We start from the raw sequence: 25,429 nt of genomic DNA on the forward strand, positions 1-25,429 counted from the left end.
AAGAGGTATAGCAAATCTGACTACAGACAATTAACCAGTTAACTTCTATCAACAGTATTCTTGGAAATTCAGCGGTTTTCCAAGAATACTGTTGGTCAATTAATTTAGTTGCAGTGATGTCTACGCAGATATATGTCTACAATTGATGGCTGACATGTCCTTGAGAATGCCTTATAATGTGTTGCTATAGATCTTTTTGTACAGCTAAAGTCAAAGACTGATGTCATAATAAACACTTGCATGATTACACATATATAAGTGAAAATTATTGGGTGAAGATTGAAAATAAAAGAACTTGAAAACAAAACTATAAAATGTGTATAAAGGGATCGTTATTCTCAGCATATTTGTCATGGAGGGCCTCATTTTTAGTGGTTCAAACACATAGTATCAGAAATGATCCACTTGGTGCATGCTAAACACTTGTGTTTGCCTTCGCACTCAAGTAATAGGCTTCGCTTTAAGCTCTCTAAGATTTTGAGATCACTTCTGTATGTGTGTGCATCAACATTTTGCTTTTAACCACTAGAGAGGTACCACTTGTGTTTGGATCTTCATCAAATTTGGCCACAATGTTAATATTGTGGATTTCTAGATTGTGATGAAATGTGTCATGTGGGGGCCAAATCAATGTCACAATGTCATATCATACAAAAATCATGTAAACACTGTAGTGGTCACAATTTGGACATGGTCCTCATCAAACTTAGTCACAATGTTCATCTGGATGATATTTAGGTCAAGATATTAACTGGGTTACATGAGTCAAAAACTAGCTCGTAGTCATAGAATCCTTTATTAACCACTCTAGAAATCCCAGTTTTGTTTCAATGTTCTTGAAATTTGGTCATGACCCAGGGTATAATGGACAAAGCCTCTCAGTATACTGTGTATGCTTGTTGTCTAATGCTTATGTGAAGTTAGATATAACCAGTAGTAACAGAGATATGACAGAAAAGCAAGTTACCAAGAAAACAAATTCCTTGGTGGGTAGAATGGTATCCCTATTCTCTGAATAGTGGAGCTAAAATTGAAACTCAAGATAATTAAAAAAACAACTACTTTTTGAAACTGAATTTATTTATTTTTTTCGAAATTTAATATAAAATTGTCACAAGTTATAATTAACAAAACTTTATAAACATAACAACATGATATAGGTTCATGAGCTTGAAATAAAGTCTAAAAAGACTTAATTGTTATGCCATTTCAAACAAGAACTCCGCGAATCGGACTGTCGCCTGACGATAGCATACAAATTATATAAGCAAATCAGCAATTAGCAAATAAGCAATTTAGCAATTAGCAAATAAGCAATTCAGTAGTTGGCAAATAAGCAAAGTGACATGTCCCTACCGGAATTACATACCTTCTTAAGGATAAACTTGTTGATTTCTTTTTATCCCTGTTTTGTTGTTCATGATTTTTCCTTTTTTTATTCAGAAATATATTTCATGGCTAGGATTATATATATATTTATAAATAATGTGCAAACCTTTGCAGTGAGCATAATGTTAGATCATTGATTTGTGAACTACCTGTTCTGGCTGAAAGTGTAACATAAACAACAAACATATAAGAAATTCATCCGCAGTAACTTAATTCTTTCAAACACATATATAAGTCGTCTAAAAACACAAAACGTATACACTTGTACAATTTTGACTTTTCAGACTTGGATGCATCTCCTGTGTGTCTACATGTGGTGCGTGCGTGCGCGCGCACGTGCGTGTGTGTGCGTGTGTGTGTGTGTGTACATGCTCGGCACATGAATTAGCCATCCATCCGAGATTCATCAGCGTCTTTGCCTGTCCACCCTACAGTAGATCTATTCTGATAAGATACTTCTTTTTCATGCTGTCGATCTGTATCCTATTTTTCGTCCGTTGGTGGAAGAAGTCAACAATACTTTCAAGGTATTACCTTTCTAACAAGGCTTCAAATCATAAAAAGTGCGTTTCGATTCATAACTACATTTCCCACACTTCATTTCCATGGCAAACTGTGTGACGCAGCTGCTGCTGCCTCTGCTGTTGTTATTACTAACTATTATCTTCTACTCTTTCAATTCAAAAAGAAAAAGCATTTTTAATCAATTTTCATTCCAATCAAAATAATAATATACGAAATTTTGTTTATTTAAATCAATATAGAAATGTAAAACTTGCATGTATTGATCATGTATTATGTACAGTTGAATAATGAAGACGAAACTCTGTCATGGAAAGTGTTATGTTGTATGGATGATAACAAGATTCAAACTATTCTACAATTTATTATAACCATTTACTACATGTTGTTAAGACCAGAGCTCAAGTGAGAAATGACCCAGGTATCAGAGAGGCATGATCATATATATAACATAGCATTAATGAATATCAAGTAAAGGGAAGTAATCCCATTAACTATACAACTAAACATGTAAAGAGTTATCTAATCTTGATATCATAACAGAAAGGAATTCACATAAGTGCTATATTTGATTTCCATTCAATCCGTGGATTCCATGACACATTTTCATTCATATTCAATCAAAAATATTTTCATTCGGATCTACTAAGATTGTGAGGCCATGGATGAAATAGGTGGCTGCAAAGTGCGACTTTCCTCGGCGTGTGAACCGTAATACCACACATTTGATTTGTTATAATTATTTATCTGCCATTCCTTTTCCAATTGCTCTAATCTTTCTATGTCGCTCTCTATGATGGCACATTCCTCTTTTGTCCTGATTCTCCTTTGTAATAGGGAGTCATCAGCAATGATTAAGACGCGAGCTAGAGGAAGATCTCTATCCAACTAACTTCCCAATTATCTATGCCCTGATGACGCAACTTGTGAAGTAGGTGGTCATGTGTGACTTTATCATTGCCAACCTTGATCTGGAAAAGTCATGCATCAGAACTAGGGTTATGGTACTTAAGTATCAGTACCAATACATGTACTTGGCAACTTATTTAGTATTAGTACTACCAGCACTAGCTTTTATAGTTCTGGCTTCAAAAACTTTATAAGCTGCTTTTAACATTTTTGTTTTTCATCTGATGCGTCATGTCATAGTATATAAACGGGTACGCTGAAGACCTTAAGCTATAGCTTTTAGTAAATTATTTATATCATACATTTGTCAACAAAACACGTATTACCAGAAAAATGTGTTGGTTTTCCAATTAATAGAATGCAAAAACCATTAAACCAAAATAATTTTTACTATTTATGTTCAAGGTTAACCATATTATATTTTTATTGGATTGGATTTATGTCAGATCAACACTGTAAAGACCATAAAGCGACTTTTCAGCTTTAATGTCGAGGAAGACCTCTTGTACCCCTTCATTCACTATTTCAGGCATGTGGTTTGAAGTCAATTTTTACTAGTAATATTTACATTAGGCCTTCTAATATTTAAGATTTTTTAAGACAAGTTAATTTAGGTATCATTATTAAGATTACTAATGTAATAGTTTTGGCCAATTATTTTCACATTGTAGCTATTTTTGAAATGAAAAAAAATATGACTGATGATTTTGAATCCTGTAGTTGAATTTATAGTCAACTGTGCTTTTCATCTCAAAATTGATATTAATGAGAGCACGGCTTAATCACAGAAGTGATGACAGGGAGCTTTTGTTCCTCTTCACGCCTTTATTTACAACAAAGCATTCCTCTATTATTCTTCCTTCATATCTTCATGATCATTACAATTCCCTTTATTAATTTTTGATAGTAACTGAGACTAAATTATAGGTCTGTTATAGAAACAATGTGATTCAAAATCCAAAATTTAGTTCTAATAAGTTACATGCCAAGTTAAAAGTTTAACTAAGAAAAAAGTATGATTTTGTGATATTTTGTGTTTTAGATGTAATTTGTTTTTGCGGGAATATATAAATGAAATTATTTTATTTATTTGTGTGTTTTTTGTTTTATTTAAATGAAATTATAAAGATAGTCCCATCAGGGGCCAGTCCTTGTTTCCTTGAGCAAGAAACTTTACACTCATTGCTCAGTACTGGTTGGTTCCAAGAACGGATTCGAAAGTGTGTTTATAAGCTTATAGCTTCCTACACAATCAAACTGTCACGGTTCAGAACTTAGGGGAGATGATGTGTAAGCAGCCGAATAGCTCAGTTGGTAAAAAAGATTCTGTATAAAGCAAACACAATTATAATTATTAATGTCTTTGAATTTCGGAAATATAATATAAAACCTGCCAAGCACGCCTAATTTAAGAAGATGTCTCTTTCCTTTCGTTTTTTTCTTTGATCGCTTTCAAGTTATAGAGAAAAACTGGTGGCATTAATCTCAAAATGGGACTGACCAGACCATCCCGCCAGCTTAAATTCGATAAACAGTAGTGATATCTCGCACCCAGATAGCATCTCCTCATGTAGCATATCTGACTTATCAGGTATTAGTGGTTCAACATCAAGCTCAAAAAGTGCTCAAGCACCAATACCATCATGCTCAAGTCCTAAAGCCAGAAATAAGCAAAAGCTTCGTACCAACAACATCCGTCTAGCCAGTCTGAACATACAGAGCATAACCAGTTCAAAGAAAAGGGCCAGCTTCTGGAACCTTCTTGATTCGATAAACTGTGATATCCTTTGCGGATGCGAAACATGGCTCAAGCCTGACATCCATGATGCCGAAATTCTTCCCCCAAATAGCAATTTTAACATCCATCGTAAAGACAGACGTGATGGGTATGGAGGTAGCATAATCCTGATCAAAAATACCATCAAACATGAAAGAATTGAAGTAGACTCAATATGTGACATTGTCTTTGTTAAGATAGAATGTGCTAACAATGAATCACTTATTATAGGGTCAGCATATAGACCAACAAACAACGATGAATCTTATGCCCACAACCTTTTCGACACCATATCAAAAGTTTGTAAAATGTACAAAAAATCTGCTATTTGGATCACTGGAGACTTCAACCTGCCAGATATAAATTGGACCAATAACACCATACAAGGTCATCAATACAAAAAGTCAATCAATGAAGCCTTTCTGCATATGGAACCGGACCTTGGCTTAACCCAGATGATAGATTTCCACACCAGGGGCAACAACATCCTTGACTTGTTCTTCTCAAACCGACCAGATCTTGTCAACCAATGCTCCCCCATGCCCGGCATCAGCGACCACCATGCAGTCTTTATCGACACGAACATGTGTGTCCCCCGCCTGAAACCACCTAAACACACTCTACTCATGTGGGGTAAGGCCAACATTGATAATATGAAAAAGAAATGCAGCAATCTCTCTGACACCATCCTCAACCTAACTGACACAAACATTGAAGATTGCTGGACACTTTTTAAGCACGGATGCACACATATAGTTGCAGAGGAGGTGCCAGCAAGACAGACATCACAAAGATACAACCAACCCTGGGTTACCAGAGACATCAGACGTATCACACGGCAGAAGAAACGCTGGTTCAAGCGTGCAAGGCGATCTAACACCCAACATGACTGGGACAGATACATAACTATCAAGCGCCAAGCCCAGCTGACATGTAGGCGTGCACATGACCACCATGTTGCCTCAATGCTGAGTGAGGACCATGAAAACCCCAAAGTCTTCTGGCAGTATATCAAATCCAGGAAGAAAGAAAACTTTGGAGTAGCACCCTTGAAGAAAGATGGGATAACCTTCAGTGGAAGTAAACAGAAAGCTGACATACTAAATGACCAATTCACCTCTGTCTTCACTAAAGAAGATGACTTAAACCGCCACAACTACCAAAACGCCATATTCCAGATATGAGCTATATTACTGTGACAGAGAAGGGTGTCCTCAAGATTCTTCTTGGACATAAGCAACACAAAGCTGCATGCCCAGATAAAGTACTTACCAGGCTCCTCAAACTCTGTGCCAAGGAACTTGCCCCAGGCATGACCAGAATCTACCAGCTTTCTCTAGACAGTGGTACACTCCCAGCTGACTGGAAAACAGCTGATGTCTCCCCAATCTTCAAGAAAGGAAACAGATCTACACCATCCAACTACAGACCTATCTCTCTCACTTCAATCTCCTGTAAGATCCTGGAACATATCATCTTTAGCAACATCATGGCTCATTTCGACAACAACAACATACTGTCTGACTCCCAGTCTGGCTTCCGACGCCGTCGCTCCTGTGAATCACAGCTACTCACCACTGTGAACAACCTTGTCAAAGGACTTGACAAAAATGAACAAATAGATGCTATCCTGCTCGATTTCAGCAAAGCATTCGACAAGGTCTCACACACACACGACTGCTGATGAAACTAGACAATTATGGGGTCAGAGGCAACACATTAAAATGGGTCCAAGGATTCCTCTTTGGCAGAACGCAGCGCGTGGTCCTGGAAGGCTCACACTCCCACACATCCCCTGTCACATCCGGAGTGCCCCAGGGCAGCGTCTTAGGTCCTCTGCTCTTCCTTGCTTTCATCAACGACCTACCCTCTAGGGTAAAGTCGAGGACTGGCATGTTTGCTGATGACTGTCTCCTCGATAGGACGATCAAGAGCCAGGAGGATGCCCGTGTCCTACAAGACGACCTTGACAGTCTCCAAGTCTGGGAGAAGGAATGGCAAATGGAGTTCAATGCTGCCAAATGTGAGGTCATCCAAATTACCACCAAGAGGAACCCCATTATCTTCCCATACACAATACACCAGACAACCCTCAATGTAACCAACCAGGCCAAGTATCTTGGAGTCACCATCACACCAGACCTATCTTGGAAATGCCACATCGACAATATAACGAAAAAAGCCAACTCAACCCTAGCTTTCCTGCGCCGAAACATCCGGTCAAGCCCACCAGATGCCAAAGCCAAAGCCTACAACACCTACGTACGGCCAAGCGTTGAGTATGCCTCCTCTGTATGGTCACCTGCTGCTGACAGCCACATCAACCAACTAAAGAGTACAAAGAAGAGCAGCACGGTTTGTCATGAATGACTACTCACGCCAGAGCAGTGTCACAGAGATGGTAAATTCACTACACTGGACCACTCTACAGAAGAGAAGAGACATGGCAAGAGTCACATGCTCTACAAGATCAAGCATGACCTTGTAGACGTCACACCAGATCCCCCACTACGTAATGCAAGAACATCAAGAGGCAACCAACAACAACTCAGCCAGCTCACTTGTAAGAAATCTGTGTACCAGAACAGCTTCTTTCCGGCCACCATCATCCTCTGGAATCGCCTACCCATACAAGTTGTTGAGAAACCAACCTTGGAGGGGTTCAAGTCGGCGCTGACAAAACACACAACCACCAACTAGACACATTGCCCATTGCCAGTTTTTACCAGATTTTAAAAAAGATGTAAATAGACAATTTTTAACTGTAAAGAGGAAACCAATTGCTGCGCATGTACATAATTTTAATTTCATCGCGATTATGCTCTATGAAGAGTGAGGCGATTACTGACGATGATGATGATGATGATGACCAACTTTAGTTGACTTTGTGAATTGTATAATATACATTTTAGTACTGCATAACCTTTTGTTTTATCTTGATAACGGATACCGAACATGACGGAATATAAGGGGGCAGGGGACCTAAAAATGAAAAATTTTGTATTTCAGTGTGGCCAGAAACACAATTCCAAATATTTCAAAATCTGTTTCACAGGCAGATAACCAGTTGCACAGCATTATTCAATGATATATGACATACATTGAAGAAAATAATAGTTTGCATGCATTGCTCCTTCAAAAAATGACTGACAGCAATTTATATTTACCCCCACCCAGCCAAAATCACACCTAAAATATACCAATATAGGCAATCTTCATGAAGGTGCAGCAGTATCAGTACCTTCAAACACGGATTTATATACAAAACACCATGTCTGAGTTATTAAAAAATTTGACCGGGGCCATCATTCGAATATGTCCCCTGCCCCCTAAACATCATTGTGACCTTTAACCTAAAATGGCAGCAATCTAAATATTTTGACAAGAAGTATAATTAAATTCACTGTATTTCGTTTATTCTAGCGTAAGTATCGATCTGTTTATTGAATCCGAGTGCTCAAGATATAAATAATTTGATTCGTTATCATGTGAATATATTCAAGATTGTGTTTGGTCTATTCTAGTTCAACAAAAATTATTTTGTGTATTGCCAAAAAAGATCATATCCCCTCTCCATTCTACAACCAGAACAAAAATATCTCAGAATCTTGTTTTTGCACGTTAAAATATTTTGACTAGAACCATGCGAGAAATATTTTGCACTGACTTTGTTGCATTACAAGTCAACCCGGCCCCAGTCAATCCGGCCTCAAGGAAGAGAGTCAACTCGGCCCTATACCGACTCGGCACGGGTCAACTCGGCACGGGTCAACTCGGCCCACTTTACAAAAATATATATAACGTATAAACTTTGCTTTGCATGTTGTTAAGGTAAATGAATAATGAGAAATATCTTATAATTATATAATTACTGGGCAGAAAACAAGTTTCCGGACAGAATTCAAGTTTTTTAATTGTCTATTTTTTAATAATAAATATGCATTAATAAAACTAACATGCATTAATAAAACTAACATACCAAAAACCTGAGCTCTAACTATGTCTGATAACACAATTAATACTGCCTGGTGACGTAAGCAATGTACAAACTGAAGGGTTAAATTAGGTCATCAAAAGTGTAAATTGTTCACTCTTGCAGAACCAGTTTCCTGACATATATTAAGCTGCTATTCATATCTGTTTTTAACTGATAATTATTCAAATATAACAAAAAAATTCTTCTCACATATTAGCTTTCTTATATAATTAAGCTGATTTTCTGAAAAATCTTTATGATAGGAAAATTAACGATCACGTGATGGGTCTCGGAATGACTGAAAAGTGTAACGGATATTTTTGTGTGTACGGCAGCAACGAAGTGCGAAAGTGGAGTAAACCTAGCTAAACACCATTTTCCGATACGTTACAGATTTAGCTACCCAATGAACTTCGAATGAAGTACATTGTGCATTTATTGCTACCCCAAATTATATCCAGAAATAAACAAAATAGTGCGCATGCGCAGAACAAATCACTTGCCCCAAAGGGATATAAGGCTGTTTTTAAAACACAGGTAAGATATCCTCACGAAATTTTAATGATGTATCAACTTGGAAGGAAGTTTATTTTCTCAAACAATCAAACCAAGCATCTTCATGACATATAATACCTATCGCCATTGATAAAGTTAAAATCAAGCCGTTATAAAACTTGTCCGGAAACTGGTATTGTCCGAAAACTGGTTCCTGCCCAGTACACTTCTGCCGAAATAAGTACATTTAGAATTTTTTTTTTATTTGTCTTGCAGATTCGATAAAATTAATATAAATCTAATAAAAATGTGTTTCCTTAGATGCAATTTGTTTGTAAAGTAATATTTAAAAAAAAAAATGAAACAAAAACGTGTTTACTTCATATCATAAGCTTCTAATTAATTGCAGGTGGTCACTAATCAAATGATTGAAAGAGTCAATCATAATTATCACCTAATTAACCGGTATCCTTAATATACACACTGATTGATGATAATAGCCGGTAACAATAAATATTTCAACACATTGTTTGACTCTGAAGGCAGGCCCGGCAAAATCAATTGTCCGAGTTGCCCGAGTCGTAAAATTGTAGGTCCGGGCAAGTAAAATTATGCAGTTTACTTGTCCGTGGACAAGTAAATTTCGGCGGCTAAAAGAGGAATTCTGAAGAAAAAAATCTAGTTCTTTTCTAATAGATCTAAATCAGAAGGAAAATCACACATTTAATACGAAAACTAGCGTGTGAAGTGTGGTGTCTGTCATAAGGGCATTCCGTGCATATTAGGGTGTTACTATTTTAAGTGTTTACATAAATAGCGACCAACCAGGCTTGGGGTTTTCCTTACGTCATGCAGTTACTGCATGCGCGCGGCAATTAACTAATTATTGAGGGTATATGTTTGTTTTGGTTTATGACTGCCGACTTAGCCTCTGCAATAAAATATTTTCGGTAGCAACGGGGTTCTGCCATAAAATTGAATTGGAAGCTGTGGTCTTTTCAATCGCATTTATTGTTTAGATCATCGGACACAGCATCAATCTCGCAACAATTGTCTTTGAAATACCGCTGTGTAGAATGAAATTTAAATACATTGTATAGCTTTTCCAGGTCATTCGGGAATATTTACGCTCATATCGGCAATTTGACTGCTTGAATTTATGTGGACAAAGTCATTTTATAATTTATTTTATGTAAAGATTTCTTGTGAAAATGCCTTTGTTTTTGAATGTCTAATACTGGTGTTAATGTATACATGTCAGTTTCATCGTCGCCGATGGTAATGATGTCAAAATTTTCACAATTCATCCGCTGCAACCAAGCGTATATACGTACGTATATGATATTACATTCTGTGGCAATCATAATTATATCGTTAAAAAAAGCCAGATGTCATCAATTTGACAAATCTAACTCAAGAGTACATATGATTTTTTAAAAGGATTCAAATCATTGAAATGAATATTATATAGATGAATAGAATAAGGAGTGAATAAATAAGAAATGATACCAGAGTGCAAAACAATGAAGATAATATTTTAGAGCAATTTGGGTGCAAGGAAAACTGAAAAAGTGCTGGCAAAAGACCAATGCTCCTTCCAGTAAAATATACACAATTTGTCCATCGCTGTCGTTCTACTTTAATCTACTGCCGTTAACATTTTATAAATATATTATATTACAATCATAATATATTATATTATTAAACATATGGCATAGAATGTTTAATAAAATTGAAAGAAAGTTCATAATCATATTGCTCTTTTTATTGACATTTGCAGTAAACATTAAATATAAATACGGACAAGTGAACATTGAGTACGGACAAGTAAATTTCTTAGGTTACTTGTCCGTGGACAAGTACAATTTTCTGAGATTTTGCCGGCCCTGTGAAGGTATTTAAATTTACGGTTAAACCTACCACGAGTCAGAAATACCGTGAGATACGCAATCAGTTATCTTTACTCGCAATTCTACGGATAAGAAAAGCCTGTCTGCTGCTAGTTCGGAAACTATCAATAGATGTATTATAAATAATTACAATAAATAGTGATAACACAAACTTAAATATTAATAATTGAAAAGTGGGCCGAGTTGACCCGTGCCGAGTTGGAATAGGGCCGAGCTGACTTGGGGGCCCGAGTACGTTTTAGGGCTGAGCTGACCCGGATTCCGGCCTCAAAGTCAATCCGGCCCCAAATTAGTCAATCCGGCCTAAGTCAATCTGCTTTCTGGTCTACCCGGCCCCATTTTTATTATTAGGTATTTGGGACTAATTTTGCTTCATTAACTTTTCCTACTCAAGAAATAATGTGAATAACTATTATTTCAAGATGGAAAAAAAGATTCATGATATCTAGAAGCACATTAACCGTTGTTATCCAAACCACGGATTTATATTACAGGGATCAGACACTCCCAGTTAACCCTATATAAATGCATGCACCCGATAAAGATACATCAATCGATAATTTACCGGCGCTAAGCGTAAATGCCCGTTCGCAACGTATACCTACTTTACCAAATACCATATAGCTTTTCCATTTATTATCCGACTTTGGAAATTTAAAGTTTATTTTGAAGAAAAATACTTGTTTAATTCAAATATCTAATCTATTTTTTAAAGGTACAGTTTATCTGTCCGCAACGACAATTAAAAAATTTAACTTGACGAAATCCGCGGTAAATTTACATTTTTTTATATATAATGCAGGTATTTGAAATTTATTATTATGGTAACATAATAAATTAAATTTCAAAATAAAAAAGAAGCCGATGTTAGTTATTCACAGATGATCAAAGATGCAATATTTAAGATTTATTGGGTTATGTAGTCAAATTTATTAACGCACAATTGTTTTACGGGTAATGTATTGCGGGCTTTACAATGTCACTCGTATATTTTAATTATTCTTTTTATTTGAATGCCTGTTGATATTTTTTAATGTAATGCTAGAAAAACAATAAAAATCTTTATAGTTTGAGTCAGTATTATACGAAATAAAAGTAACTTTTGATTATTTTTTACACATCGCTTAAATTTCTTTGAAGTTTAAATACTTTTGAAGGGGGTTAATTACCAGGTAACAAGTGATAATTGAAAACTTTTATTTTCAAACTTTCATTACCAGGTTACATGTGATAATTGCAACACTCAATCATCAAAAACAAATAGAATTTGAATGTATATTTTGTATGTGCGCGGTCTTTAACTACAATCCATGGTATGTGTGATAAGAAAATGATTCTGAAGAGGATATATATAAATACATTGTACAATGTAAATCTATTTTCTTTATTAACATTTATAAATGAAATAGAAAATATACAACTAAATTTGTATAGCCCTTTCCTTGAAAAATAATGAAAATAAACATATGACAAAAAAATCATTTGACGTGAATTGTAAAGGATATCTATGAAAAAAATCTGTTTCAAAATAAAAAAAAATATTATAAAACAGCTGTTCTGTATGCCAATAAAAGTTTCTTCCTTGCCAATCTAATGAATTTATCTATATATGAACGCTTGTCTAGAAAAGATCTTAAAAATGTATTTAATATACTAATTAGTAGAATATTTACTATATTTATACTAATATACAGCATACAGCTAAATATTGTTTTTCTATTATTCTGATATTTTATAACCCTGATGAAGACTCGTGAGAGTCGAAACGTCGGTTAGCATCATTAAATAAACTTTAAAACTTTTCCTGTGTTGATTGTTTGTTCCACTTTTATTGTTTTATTGTGTAATATACAGGTAATCAAAAAAAATGTACAAATCATTTGAAAATAATTGAAAGAAATAAAGACAAATTTTAAACATGAATTTCTTAAAAAGTTTTTTAGCAATCAAGAATTTTTTTTTTGCAATGCGCCCATTATTAACCACGTAAAAAAGAATTATCTTAATATGAATCGCGGTAATAATTTGCGCTAGAAGTAAAAGGGCGCCAAAGTGTAGAGAGTATGCCTAAACAATAGGCAAATATTTTTTAAATTAAGTACTTTTTTAACTAAGTGTTGCATGGTTCTATCGGCATATTTTCATATATTAATGCTTTAGCGGCAAAAAATAATACTGTATCAATACATTCATATGTGTATAATTTTTCACAAATCTGCAATAACACCACATACTCATGTAAAAATCTGTCATATTTCGCACTCCGCGCGTTCCGCCATCTCTCATTCTGTCCACTTTTATCCGATGTGTTTTTCCGCGCATGCGCGCGACGAGACTTTAAGCTAAAACGAAAGCGTCCGATCCTTGTAATGTAAATCCGTGTCCAAACTTGATTACTAATGTGCTTTATTGTCAACCGAACACTTTTGGAACATTTTTCATACAGATTTCATAATATTTAACCTAGAGACCAAAAAATTTGACACAGTTCAGTTATGTTCTTCTATTTTACATTATTCAGGCTTTTGTTTTACTATTAAGAACTGAGAATAGTCTAGCATTCTCTCCTACAGACAGCTCTTGTTATCAGTTCTCTGTGCAAACTGAATGAGTCTTAATTTTGTTCTCAAAAAATCAAACATATGTAACAGTGTTTTCCCTGTAATGGAACTTTTTTACACCTATTTGATTTTTAAAATTTCCACTTTTCTGTTGTAGATGTAAAGCCACAGCACATATAGTTGATGTGTAAATGTACTGAGGACTGCCAAGTGTAGATTGAACAAGTCAAGAGATGGGCAGGCATAAAGGGTCAGCATTTTGCTGCATCAAGTACTGCTTTATAGCCTTCAATATCCTTGTCTGGGTAAGTAATCTCCTTAGTAACCTAGTAACCTGCTGGAATTTCTTAAATGGACTTGACCTGATTCCATTTTTGGGGAACTGTCTGTTATCAATTGTGGAATATCAAGATGAAATTAAAAGTTAGCCAACAAACATGCAGGGTGACCTGGCTATTCTAACAAAAAATGCTTATTACTTATGGTTCCAGAAGGGTTAGGGTTAATGGTTTTATTCATTCCTTTGGCATAGAGCTGTCATTGAATATCACAATATTGACATATCATCGATATTCATCATCTGATACAATCTCGATACATACTTTCAAATATCGATACAAGCTAAAATATATAAACTATTTCTCTAAGTGAGTATACCTCTCTGTTTTGCAAGTATTTTTTCCAGTTTTCTTGGCTAACTTGAACTTTAAACTCCGTTTACAAATGTCAGTGGCAAAAATAACAGAAAAAAACAAACTTTTTGTTAGTTTGTACTGTTTGTAATGTCCAATACAAGCATGTATAGCACAATGATCCAAATTTATATCACATATTTAAATGTTTTTCAACGTATCTTCTGGCAAAGTTGATATATCAATATATCGTCCATATTTGTCTCTCGATATATCGTTACAAAATTTTCCATCAATGACAGTCCTACTTTGGCATACAATTTAGTTTTAACCATTTTTCAAAAGTATACCTTTCCACTTATTTTTTTAATAAATGAACTGTCACCTTGATTTTAGAATGTTTAATTTTATATGTGTTTGTCATATTTTTCCATTGCTCTATGTATGCCTATTAAACTAACAGACTGAATATTCCCAATAATGAAAACTTAATGCATACACAAAAAGCAAACACTTTACAAAGTTTATTTCAATGTACATGTATCTCTTTACCAAGGAAATAAATGAAGAACCTTTTACTCTACCTGGAATCAAATTAAATTTATTATCTTAAATGTTATTTAAAGTAAAATCTTTAATATATTTGCAGTTTTTACACATCTCTATTTGTGTTCATTACAGTTATTGGGACTGGGTGTGCTGACAGTAGGCATCTGGATGCATGTAAATAGAGCGCCCTACAATACATTGCTTCCTGATACTGCATTTCTCAGTGCAACTGTACTGACAATCTGTGCTGGGGCTATTATCTTTATCCTGGGATTTTGTGGATGTTGTGGAGCTATACTGGAGTCTCAGTGCATGCTAGTTGTTGTATGTATTGTTTTAATTCAGTATTTTGAAAATGTGACTGATTTTAATGGTGTTTCTACAAAATCCTCTAGATTATGATAACATGGTTTTTATCTGTAGATGAATAATTCTCATACATTATAATGTATATACATGTAAATTATAACAATTACTGTCTTTTGCACATCTCTTAATATTTGTATTTTTTTGACCAAGAACAAGAAAAAAGATGACATGTATTCCAAAAGTTTAGTCTAGAACTGTTGATTGTACACCAAGTTACATGTATCTTTGCATTGCCTATACAATGTTTGCATGGTTTTTGCTCTTATCTGAAGAGCAACTGTTATTCTTTTTCATATTAAGCTAGAAGTTGCCATTTAATCTTTGGTGAATTACTATAATAATACTTATTATAAAATACTTGTACATGAAGCGGCACGTGCCAAGTATGTGACTAAAAGATACCGATACAAATTACTTTAGATGAAGTACTTTGCAAAGCGAATTACTTATCAAATACATTGTACTGAATCCTTCACCTGCTAAATTTATGTAATGTATTTTGTTCAGCTTTGAATTTGGAACATTCAATTTAAAATGTTACGGAATCATGAATGTAATATCAAAATACAAAAACCGGGCTACAGCGAGAGCCTGGTCAGACTACACAAGTGTGCTGGCAGGCCTGGCTCTATACTGGTGGCAAAGGCTTATCATACTAACTTGGTTTCAGCAAGCTAATGTTCAAATGATTATTTGATCCCAAATTGCTTTACTTATGTTTCAGTATTTTGTGTTTGTACTGGTCATATTTGGATTAGAGGTGGCAGCAACCTCACTGTGCCTGACTCATAAACAACAGGTGGGTATATAAATCTGGCTTTCAAGTAGTTTGTGGTTGACAAAGTAATACATAATTACATTTACTTATATCTACTGTAAGAAATACAATTTACATGACATTCTTACAACAATATTGTATACTTGTTGATAAACAAACTTGATAGAAAGGAAAAGAGCTGAAAGCAATATTATACAGGATTATATAAGCTTCAGTGACATATTTACTTCCTCTTCTTAAATTTCCATCTTCATTTAGTTGAACATAATACTGATCTGAAAGACAAAATATTAAAGCTGCATGCCTCCAGATAAAATATTTAAAGAAAATAAAAAAAACATTGAGAAAAGTGTACTGAGAAGTAAGAAGATTCACAATAGAAGTTACATATTATGTGCGCTAAATTATCGGTTTTGCAATACTTTTCACCATATTTTTCCTGCATTACTATTGCAGTAGAGGCTTTTTTTTTTTTTATATTTTCACCTGTTTTTGGTAAATTACATGGGTTTTAAGTGCCGTTTGCTTTCAAATTATAATAAATCATGTGTTCATAGCATTTTGACTTTATAACAGATAAACAGATTTTTACACGAGGAGGTCAAGTTGAGTATACAAGAAGACTACAGGCCAGAATTAGCAGGCAAACAGAATGGGGGTGTCGTGGCAGTAGTTGATAGTATACAAACTCATGTGAGATTTTTATTCTTTACTTCGTTTGTTTTTGTTTAACATGATTTGTCTGCCCCGTTAGCTCAAGGAAGAGTATTAGTCTCAGATGTTGCTAGTTTAATCCTTTGGTAAGAAGTAAATTTTTTGTGACATTTGATTTTGGACATCAAGTGTAATGGTAATTTGTCACACACTGCTGGTTCAGAAATCCTGTAGGATTGGTCACTTGCAGAGAAATTGGAAATTATTGGCTATTTTTGAGGATATGAAAAAAACCTGAAGAACAGAGAAGAATGTTTAAAGTGACTTTGTCAGTCTTGTGTGTTTATACTTAATATATATTAAATACTTAATATATATTACATTAAAAAAAAACTTTACCACCCTGACATATATAGCTTTTCATATAATAGGGAGAGCTATCCTTCTCACTTGGGCTTTTGCATTAGCATTGGTATTATAGCATTTGCTTTATGCTAGCCTACTCACACTAACCACACATCTATTAAAGCTGAACCTTATAAGTTTCTTTGGAGATATGATTATAACTATTCAAGATAGCTTAAGACTTTAAATTTATAATAAATTTAAATAATAAATAATAATAATAAATAAATTTAAACATAATTTCTTTGGAGATATGATTATAAATAACTATTCAAGGTAGCTGAAGACTTTAAATTTATATGATTCTGCTTGGAGAATTTTGTTTACTAGTTCTATCTCTATAGCATATGAAGATATTCTCTTGGAACTACACATGTCTTCAGGATCAATATTATAGGACTCAATGACCAAGACACTTAACACTATCTTAGAATGTATTGAATTACATCCCTTTGTTATATGATGCAGTTTTCAGATCCTTTTGGAGAACATATTTTTCTACCTCAGATTTGAGGAAAATTTCTGTAAAACTTTTTAAAAGCAATCTAAATTATCAGTTATATAATGTTTTTATTTGTTTTGTTTTTCAGTTTGAATGTTGTGGTATAGACAATCATACAGATTGGTACAGTATATCAGCATGGCCAGATAAGACTAGTGTACCAGATTCATGCTGTGTTCAGCCAATAGATGGGTGTGGCTATGCTGGCAGTACAGCCGCATTTTATAGCAGGGTTAGTACACCATTCATTGCTAGCAGACTGTCAATAATGTGATAACTAGTCGCTTTTACAAAACATATTTTTGATACAGCCATATAAAATTATACAGATGGTAGAGTGTTAAAGTATATAATTCAATACTCTATGGTAAGCACCTGCTGTAACTGTTGGCAAAACCACCGCAGGAAGCTACTTGAGAATTTCTTGATGTCTATCCATTCTTTTTAAATCATTCAGAAGTGTCTTCCTGCATGTTTGTCTTTTCTTTTAAATGGTTACTTTATTGAATTTATAGAATATCATTGTATTTACATATGATAGGCGTCTTTCTCTTAGTACTATAATGTCATTGTTTATTGTCCCCCGTCTTTTCGAAGAAAAAAGGGGGATATAGTAATAGGCTCCATCCGTCCGTCTGTCCGTCCGTCACACTTTCGTGTCCGGTCCATAACTTTGTCATTTATCAAAGGAATCTGAAATAACTTGTTATAATAAGACAATGTGTCTTGCGCAACACCTGCATCCCTACCTCCAAGTTCAAGGTCACACTGAGAGGTCAAAAGTTAACATAGTCTGTTTTAGGGTATATTTTATGTCTGATCTAGAACTTCTTCAGGATTTTGAAATAACTAGTCACAATGATAAGAAAATATGTCATGCATAACACATGTGTCCCTACCTCCAAGGTCAAGGTCACACATAGAGGTCAAAGATTTACATAGTCTGTTATAGGGTATATTTTGTGTCCAGTCCATAACCTGGGATTTTAAAAATACTTTGCACAAATAATCACAATAATAAGATGATATGTCAGGCGCAAAACATGGGTCCCTACCTCCAAGGTCACACTTAAAGGTCAAAGATTGACATAGTCTGTTATAGGGTATATTTTGTGTCTGATCTATAACTTCTACATAGTTAAAGGGATTTTGAAAATACTTGGCACAAATAGTAATATTAATAAGACGATATGTCATGCACAACACCTGCACCCCTACCTCCAAGGTCAAGGTCACACTTAGAGGTCAAAGGTTAACATGATAGAATTTTAAATTCCGTGTTTCATTTTACTAGTATTTCTTTAATAAATTTATTGTTGCATTTGCAGATCTAGCATTGATCATAATTTTGGACTAAAAGTCCTGAAATCCATACCTCAATCTTTTGAAATAGCACAATTTTATGCTTCATATAAAACTTTCCCGAGGCGGGGGACGTTGGTAACTGTTACAAATTCTTGTTTTCATAAAAATGATCAAGTTTATTAAAACAGCCTGTGAAGTAATTTATTAGTTAGATTATTCTTATATAGCATCCTGGTCTGTTTCTATTTCTGAAAACTTAAATAAGAAGTTTTGTCATTTATATTCTGTAAAATTAAGTTAACAAAGCCTTTTTGCACCAAGATGCATGTTAAAAAGACAGTGAATGTTATAATTATCATGAAAATGATAAATATATTGTCTTTCCACTTGTTGAATTCGGTACAGTGTGTACATTTGTATAATGTTATGCGTCAACTGTTTTAATGTATGGCTGAGTTATTTAATTAAGATTATTTTGTCACATAATATTACCATATAATACAACTATGTCTTTGTTTGATTTATTGCAGGGTTGTTTAGAAGAGGTGAAGTTTTGGTTCATGAAAAATATGTACACACTTGGAGTGTTAGCTTTAGTGGTGGCTGTTATACAGGTATGTACTTACAGTTTGTTAGCTTAACTGAACTTCAGATTCAAGGTGATATCAGTATGGAAATGGGAATAATTTGGTTTTTGATTTTTCTTGTGACAGTCTTATTACAAAGTGCTCTAGATGTAAAAAGTAGCCATTTTTAAGAAAACCTAGAGGTTAGAAATAGACAGGTCTTCAAATATCCTTTTCTGCTTAACTTATGTACGAGTCTTCGTTTGCTGGAAAGAAATAGCTTCTAGCTAGCTAATGGAAGTATAATTGTTCTACTCAGGTGTCTGTTTTTGCCTGAAATAATACTAAGAGGGACACCTGATGCCTTCTTTCACCAGTAAAGCTAAAAACTCACAAGATTACCTTAACAGTGATGATGCAACTAGAAAACCAACCCAAAAAGAAAAACTATAATTATCATAATCCCCCAGTACTAATTGATTGTTATGTTGATTTCAGATACTGACAATGACAGCTGCTGTTGCTATGTTTTGTTGTCTCAGGAAAAATAAGTCCATCTTATGATACTGGCAGTCAATCCACACATTACAATAAACTGGCCAACATTGAGCTGATGTGGAGAATTTGAGTTCTTTAATTAACATTAATATGCAACACACACCAACAAAGTGGTTGACAACACAAGTTGATATGCAGAAATTTTTACACATCAAAAAGTTCAACAGAACATGTATTTCTTCCATCAATTTCAACTATTTAATTGTTGATCTGTAGCAGTTTGAAAACAGGCCTAGTTCGATGGAAGAGGCTGACTATATAGCCAAATAAAATGGGTCTTCACAGTCATATTAAAGCTGCATGTCTCCAGATGAGCCAAAATATTTCAATAAAATCAAACCTGTGAAAAACGTTCTAAGATTTTATGAAAATTAAAAAGCTTCAAGATTGAAGTAATAGTTTACATGTTATGTGCAATTTAATTATTGATTTTTTTAGTATTTATATAATCATATTTCTACTGCGTTACTAACACAGTACACTGTAAAGGCTATTTTCGAATATTTTGACCTCATTTTGGTAATTTACATGGGTTGTGAGTGATGTTTGTAATATGAAAATTGCTTCCTTTTGGTTACTTCACAAGATTTTACTTTTAGATACATTTTCATGAAAATGAGCACAAGTCTGAAGGCATGCTGCTTTAAGTGGGCCTTTGTAGGCTAGTGGTTACAGTCTCTTGACTAACTGTTTGCATTTCGAAATATTTAAAATTTACAGTACAATTGATGTTTTAATGAAGATTGATATGTTATTACTTGAGGCTTTATATAAAATATCGTTTGTTTGCCACCTTTGATCGTCCCTTACCAAGATTCTACCGTTTGGAAAATTTTTGGGGGCTGAGAAAACAAATTTTTATGTAGTCTTTGTATAGCAAGGATTTTTATATTTTAAATTTGAGTCTATTTATGGTTGTGTGCCATAACAGAAAATAATAGACTTTACTTATCCATGTACCTACCCAACCTAACTCAAGTAGTATGGGTCTAAAGTGGCAAACAAACAATTTTATTGACTGTGGCATGGTATTAGTCAAAGGGACCATTTTAATTTACTTATAGGATGTTTTTTATTTTTACATTTGAATATGTATTACATATTCAGCCATCTGGGCTTAAAAGTATTTCCCCTTCTTAAGATGGCTCTTTTTAACACTCATTCTCAATGGCAGTTAATGTTTATTTTCCCCCCAAAAATAGGGTCAGGGATTAGTACAATTTCAATTATAATTTAATTAATTTTAATTAATAACAATATTCCAAAAATTTGAAAATAATTATTAACTAAGCTAAAACTAAAGTTATTTTGATTGTTATTAATGAATTACATAGTAAAATTTGTCATGTTATTGGCAATTAGATTTAATGTAACTACTATATGGTCCTAAAATTCCTCATTACTGTAAGCATGCTTAGTTAAGCTGTTGTTGTGATTTTTCCCCTGATTTTTTTCCAAATTTTTACATTTCTTAAATTTCTCAGTTGTGCTAAACTTGATTTAATTATGGCATTATTGTTTTAGTAGAATTTATTGTTACCTGTTTGAATTGCTACAGTGTTGAGTCTTTTTTTTCTTCTTTTATGTGTACATTACAGTACAGGAAGTTTGGTGAAGGAAAATCAGATCTGTGAATAAATATTTGAGCCGCGCCATGACAAATCCAACATAATGTGTTTGCGAACAGCATGGATCCAGACCAGCCTGCACATCTGCGCAGACTGATCAGGATCCATGCTGCTTGTTTACAAACCCTGTAACAAGTAGAGAAACTGATAGCGAACAGTATGGATCCTGATCAGACTGAACGGATGCGCAGGCTGGTCTGGATCCATGCTGGTCGCAAACCCATTATGTTGGTTTTGTGATGGTACGGCTCATATTATTGTGCCATTATAGGAGAAAGTCATCAATGTTTTGATGTCGTAGATTACATATTTGTAGAAAAACATAGGAATTTGTTTATTGACAAAGATTGCAGGAAATCATATATGTAACCCAGATCATAAGGAAAAAAACCCAGAATATTTATGTGTTGATGCTTTTCTTTTTTTGCTTAGAAATTAAAAGTTCTCCATATATATTAACCCTCATAAACATATAATTTATTTTACTTTAGAATATCTTGCATTCACCTCTGTATAATTTGTATCAAGATATCACAAGCTTTAATACATATATTTTTTAACAGCATTTAGATTAAAAACTAAAAAAATAGAAATAATTTACCTGTACTTTTTTATGAAAACCTTAGAATATTTGAATTCTTATTAGATTTGTCTAGATCTTAAATACTTATCATGTAGTCTGAATTTAATTTTGTTACATTTTCTGATAATATTCCTGTTGATGTTTTAACCAGTATAGGCCTAGTTTGTTTAAGGTGTGGCATTTTGTCTCTATACTGACAGGTATTTTAATCAGCGTAATTATATACCGGTTTATATCATATATATACAAACTAAAACATCCAGTGCAATACCATCCCAGCTTTAAATTATTTATCAAACTTTCACCCATTTATTACCTGTAATCCCATACATGCTCATATACATATTATATACATATTGTATATTTTCTCTCCTCATGAACAGTTTTATTAGTTTGACTATACTTCAATGTCAAAGGAAATTGTGTAACACTTGGTTAAGGATTTGCATGCAACTTTTTAAAGTCTTTAATGAATTATATCTTGTTTAGTTAGAAAATTCCTGATTAAAAGTTTGTGTTTGAATTCTATGAGGAAATTTATTTTAAACTTTAAACATAGCTTTTTGGTTATAAGTATATAAAACCAAGACCTATATCTCAATGTTCATTGATTTATTCCTTTTTGCAAACTTAGAAAATTCCTCTTCTATATAGGGTTTTGTTATATTAACCAAACATTGAGAATAATTGGTACCGGATAGTTGAGCGTACTGTCTGACTGGCAGCTCTTGTTACATTTCATAAGCATATATTTATGTTTTCTGCTTTTTTGGCATTATACATTGTACTGCTGTTTTGATTTATGATGCTTCCTTTATGTGTTACACTGGTTGTGATTTGTACATTCAGCATTTTTACTCGATTTTAAATCAAAGATACTGTTTTAAATCTAAGATACTGTTTATATAATAAATCTAAGATATTGTTTTAATTTCAGATGTTAGATATTGTTTTTATTTGAAATTTAAGATATTGTTTTTATTACATGGATTTTTACATGAACAAAACTATTTTATTATAATTTATTTCACAGAAAAGGTCTGTTTACATTAATTGTATAAAATTATTATCAATTTTTGCTACATTTTTATACAGGTATAAACATAGATATTTAATGTGATTTTATTGTTTTTGTTGGCATATGCTGTTGTTATGAGGCACTCATCTAGAGAATGGGTACTTACTTGAAACTTTCCCCTACAAATGATGAATGCTTCTGTACAAAATGAAAGATAGATAAGTCCATTTAAGATATATGTATTTAATTGGTAAACATCAATATAGATTTGCCTATAGATGCTTTTTATATAGCAATTATTACCTCCCCTGGCCACCATTTTGGGGATCATTTCCAACATATATGCTTAAGATAAGGTTAAACTCTCTCATAATTCTGTCATCTCCATGAAAACTGCTAAAAACCTTTTACATATTAGTGCAGAAAGTAATATTTTGCTGCATATGTATAAAGAATTTGGACATTCACATAAATGGGCTGTTTATATTGTTTATTTCATATTTTGTCAAAATTTCTATATTATATAGAATATTGAACCCCAAAATGGCTGCCACTTTTGGCAAGGGAGGTAAATATTGTAAAAAATCAGGATCTATCTGCGAAGATTTTTATATGAACCTGTCGCATTATATTAAGTTATAAATTTGTTAACTTTTGAATTTTGAAGAAACTATAATAATTACTATCCATTTTGATATTTTAGTAATATATACATGCTAATGGATAGTTGATCATGTTGCTAATGGATAGTTGATCATGTTGATCGTGAAGTTTCAGATTATTTCTTTGTTGAATTTGTATGAAACAAGCTTTGCAGTGAAAATGCATGTATGATCATAAAAAGAAAAAAAGTGTGTTTTTCAAATTTGAATTTTTTGTTAAAACTTTTACAGCTGAAAAATGAAAGGTCAGAATTTGTTTTGTGCAAAACTAAGTTTTGATGAAATTTCTTGGAGAATAGTTTCGAAAATCGGTCAGTACTTTTGTGTATGTACACAGTGTGATCTCTTAATTTGATTTTATTGATCAATGATCTGGTTTAATGGCCTTTTTAAGAGGTTATTATTATAAAACATTTCTGTTCTTTATTATTTTTTTTAAATATTGTATGCATGCTTTAACAATGACACTTTTTAAAGGAAAAGTGTCACTTTGAAGTTACTTTAATATCATAGAAATATGTATGCATTTTTTGTCTCATCTTTTATACTTTATACAGATTTTTTACAAGTGTGAAAAAGTTCTTTTACCAAGCTCATATAGCTGTTGCTCGTAGACATTCAATTATAGAGTACTTATATTGTAGTAGTTATATGTGTTTATGTTTTTTCATAGACTTATATTCGGAGATTTGTTGAACTACATCTGTGATTTTAGGCCCGAGAAAATAATTTATAAAATGATTTTGCTAGACCTTGTGTTAACATTTTGTCAGTACTATTGTTGACAGGCATATACATGTACCATCATGAGTTAGTCTACACTTGTGGACAGCACCATAATCAAAGCAGGACGGGTCAATCATATTCAGGAGAGACCATTACAAAAACTTTGGGAGAGGGGGATAGGGTCAATTACGCTTGTTGAGGGGGATGGGGGGGGGGAGGGTTTTCACAATAAAGGCTTGGAAGAGCAAGAGTAATTATGCAAAGCACAAGGTCTAGTGAACTTTATTTATATTTTTGGGCAATTTTCGTAAAAAGAAATTTGTACAACGGATATAAACAAAATTTTGTAATTTTATATTGTTCGCATTATTTAAGAGGGTGTTATACATGTATACCATGTAAACCCTTAGAAATAAAGTAAATAATATCAATTTGTTGCTTACTCTTATTTTTAGCTCACCTGAGCAAAAGTGTTAATTAGAAGCGAGTTTTTTTCTGAAAGCATGTTGTCAATTGTTCACACTTTAAACAAAAGCTCCATGTAACCACATGGTGTATTTTGAACATGATCTTTAGATGACCACTTTATTACAATTAAATAGTAGGTTCCAATCTTATGATAAGGTAGGCCTAGATCACAAGACCTAAAAATATGGATAAAATAAATTTCTTCAATATCTCTACTCAGAAACTGCAGTGGTCACAGCTAAGAGATTTGGCATATAGCAACACTGGTACTTATGTATCAACACCTTATGATACTTAACCTACAAAAGTTATTTAAATCATGTCCCTTGGGTAAAAATTGGCCCCACCACAGTGTGGCTTCATTTACATATAAAAATACATTCAGGTCTTGTTTGAAACCACATGTTTAATGCCCAAAGATTAGTTATCAAAATGGAAGCATTAGCTCATGAACCTCTACAAAGATATAAATCATGCCCCTGGTGTC

General features: G+C 33.5%; 3 protein-coding genes across 3 annotated transcripts; all 3 read left to right on the plus strand.

The window, feature by feature from the left end:
- The first annotated feature begins 4,103 nt into the window (after nt 1–4,103).
- On the plus strand, nt 4,104–5,781 carry LOC132739673 (uncharacterized). Its single transcript, XM_060727432.1, has 2 exons — nt 4,104–4,134; nt 4,412–5,781. The coding sequence occupies exons 1-2, from the start codon at nt 4,104–4,106 to the stop codon at nt 5,779–5,781; spliced, it is 1,401 nt and encodes a 466-aa protein (XP_060583415.1).
- Nucleotides 5,778–6,281, plus strand: LOC132739674 (uncharacterized). Its single transcript, XM_060727433.1, has one exon. The coding sequence runs from the start codon at nt 5,778–5,780 to the stop codon at nt 6,279–6,281; it is 504 nt and encodes a 167-aa protein (XP_060583416.1).
- Nucleotides 6,282–7,927: 1,646 nt separating this feature from the next.
- Nucleotides 7,928–24,905, plus strand: LOC132739679 (tetraspanin-4-like). The gene is made up of 8 exons (XM_060727439.1): nt 7,928–8,021; nt 13,697–13,844; nt 14,853–15,044; nt 15,814–15,888; nt 16,444–16,560; nt 17,517–17,660; nt 19,264–19,347; nt 19,798–24,905. Exons 2-8 carry the CDS (start codon nt 13,773–13,775, stop codon nt 19,861–19,863), a joined length of 750 nt encoding a protein of 249 aa, XP_060583422.1. The 5' UTR covers nt 7,928–8,021; nt 13,697–13,772; the 3' UTR covers nt 19,864–24,905.
- The last annotated feature ends 524 nt before the right edge of the window (nt 24,906–25,429 follow it).

The sequence above is a fragment of the Ruditapes philippinarum genome, unplaced genomic scaffold (assembly GCF_026571515.1).
Source record: "Ruditapes philippinarum isolate M1 unplaced genomic scaffold, ASM2657151v2 ctg234_1_1_1_1, whole genome shotgun sequence".
NCBI classification, from domain to species: Eukaryota; Metazoa; Mollusca; class Bivalvia; order Venerida; family Veneridae; genus Ruditapes; species Ruditapes philippinarum.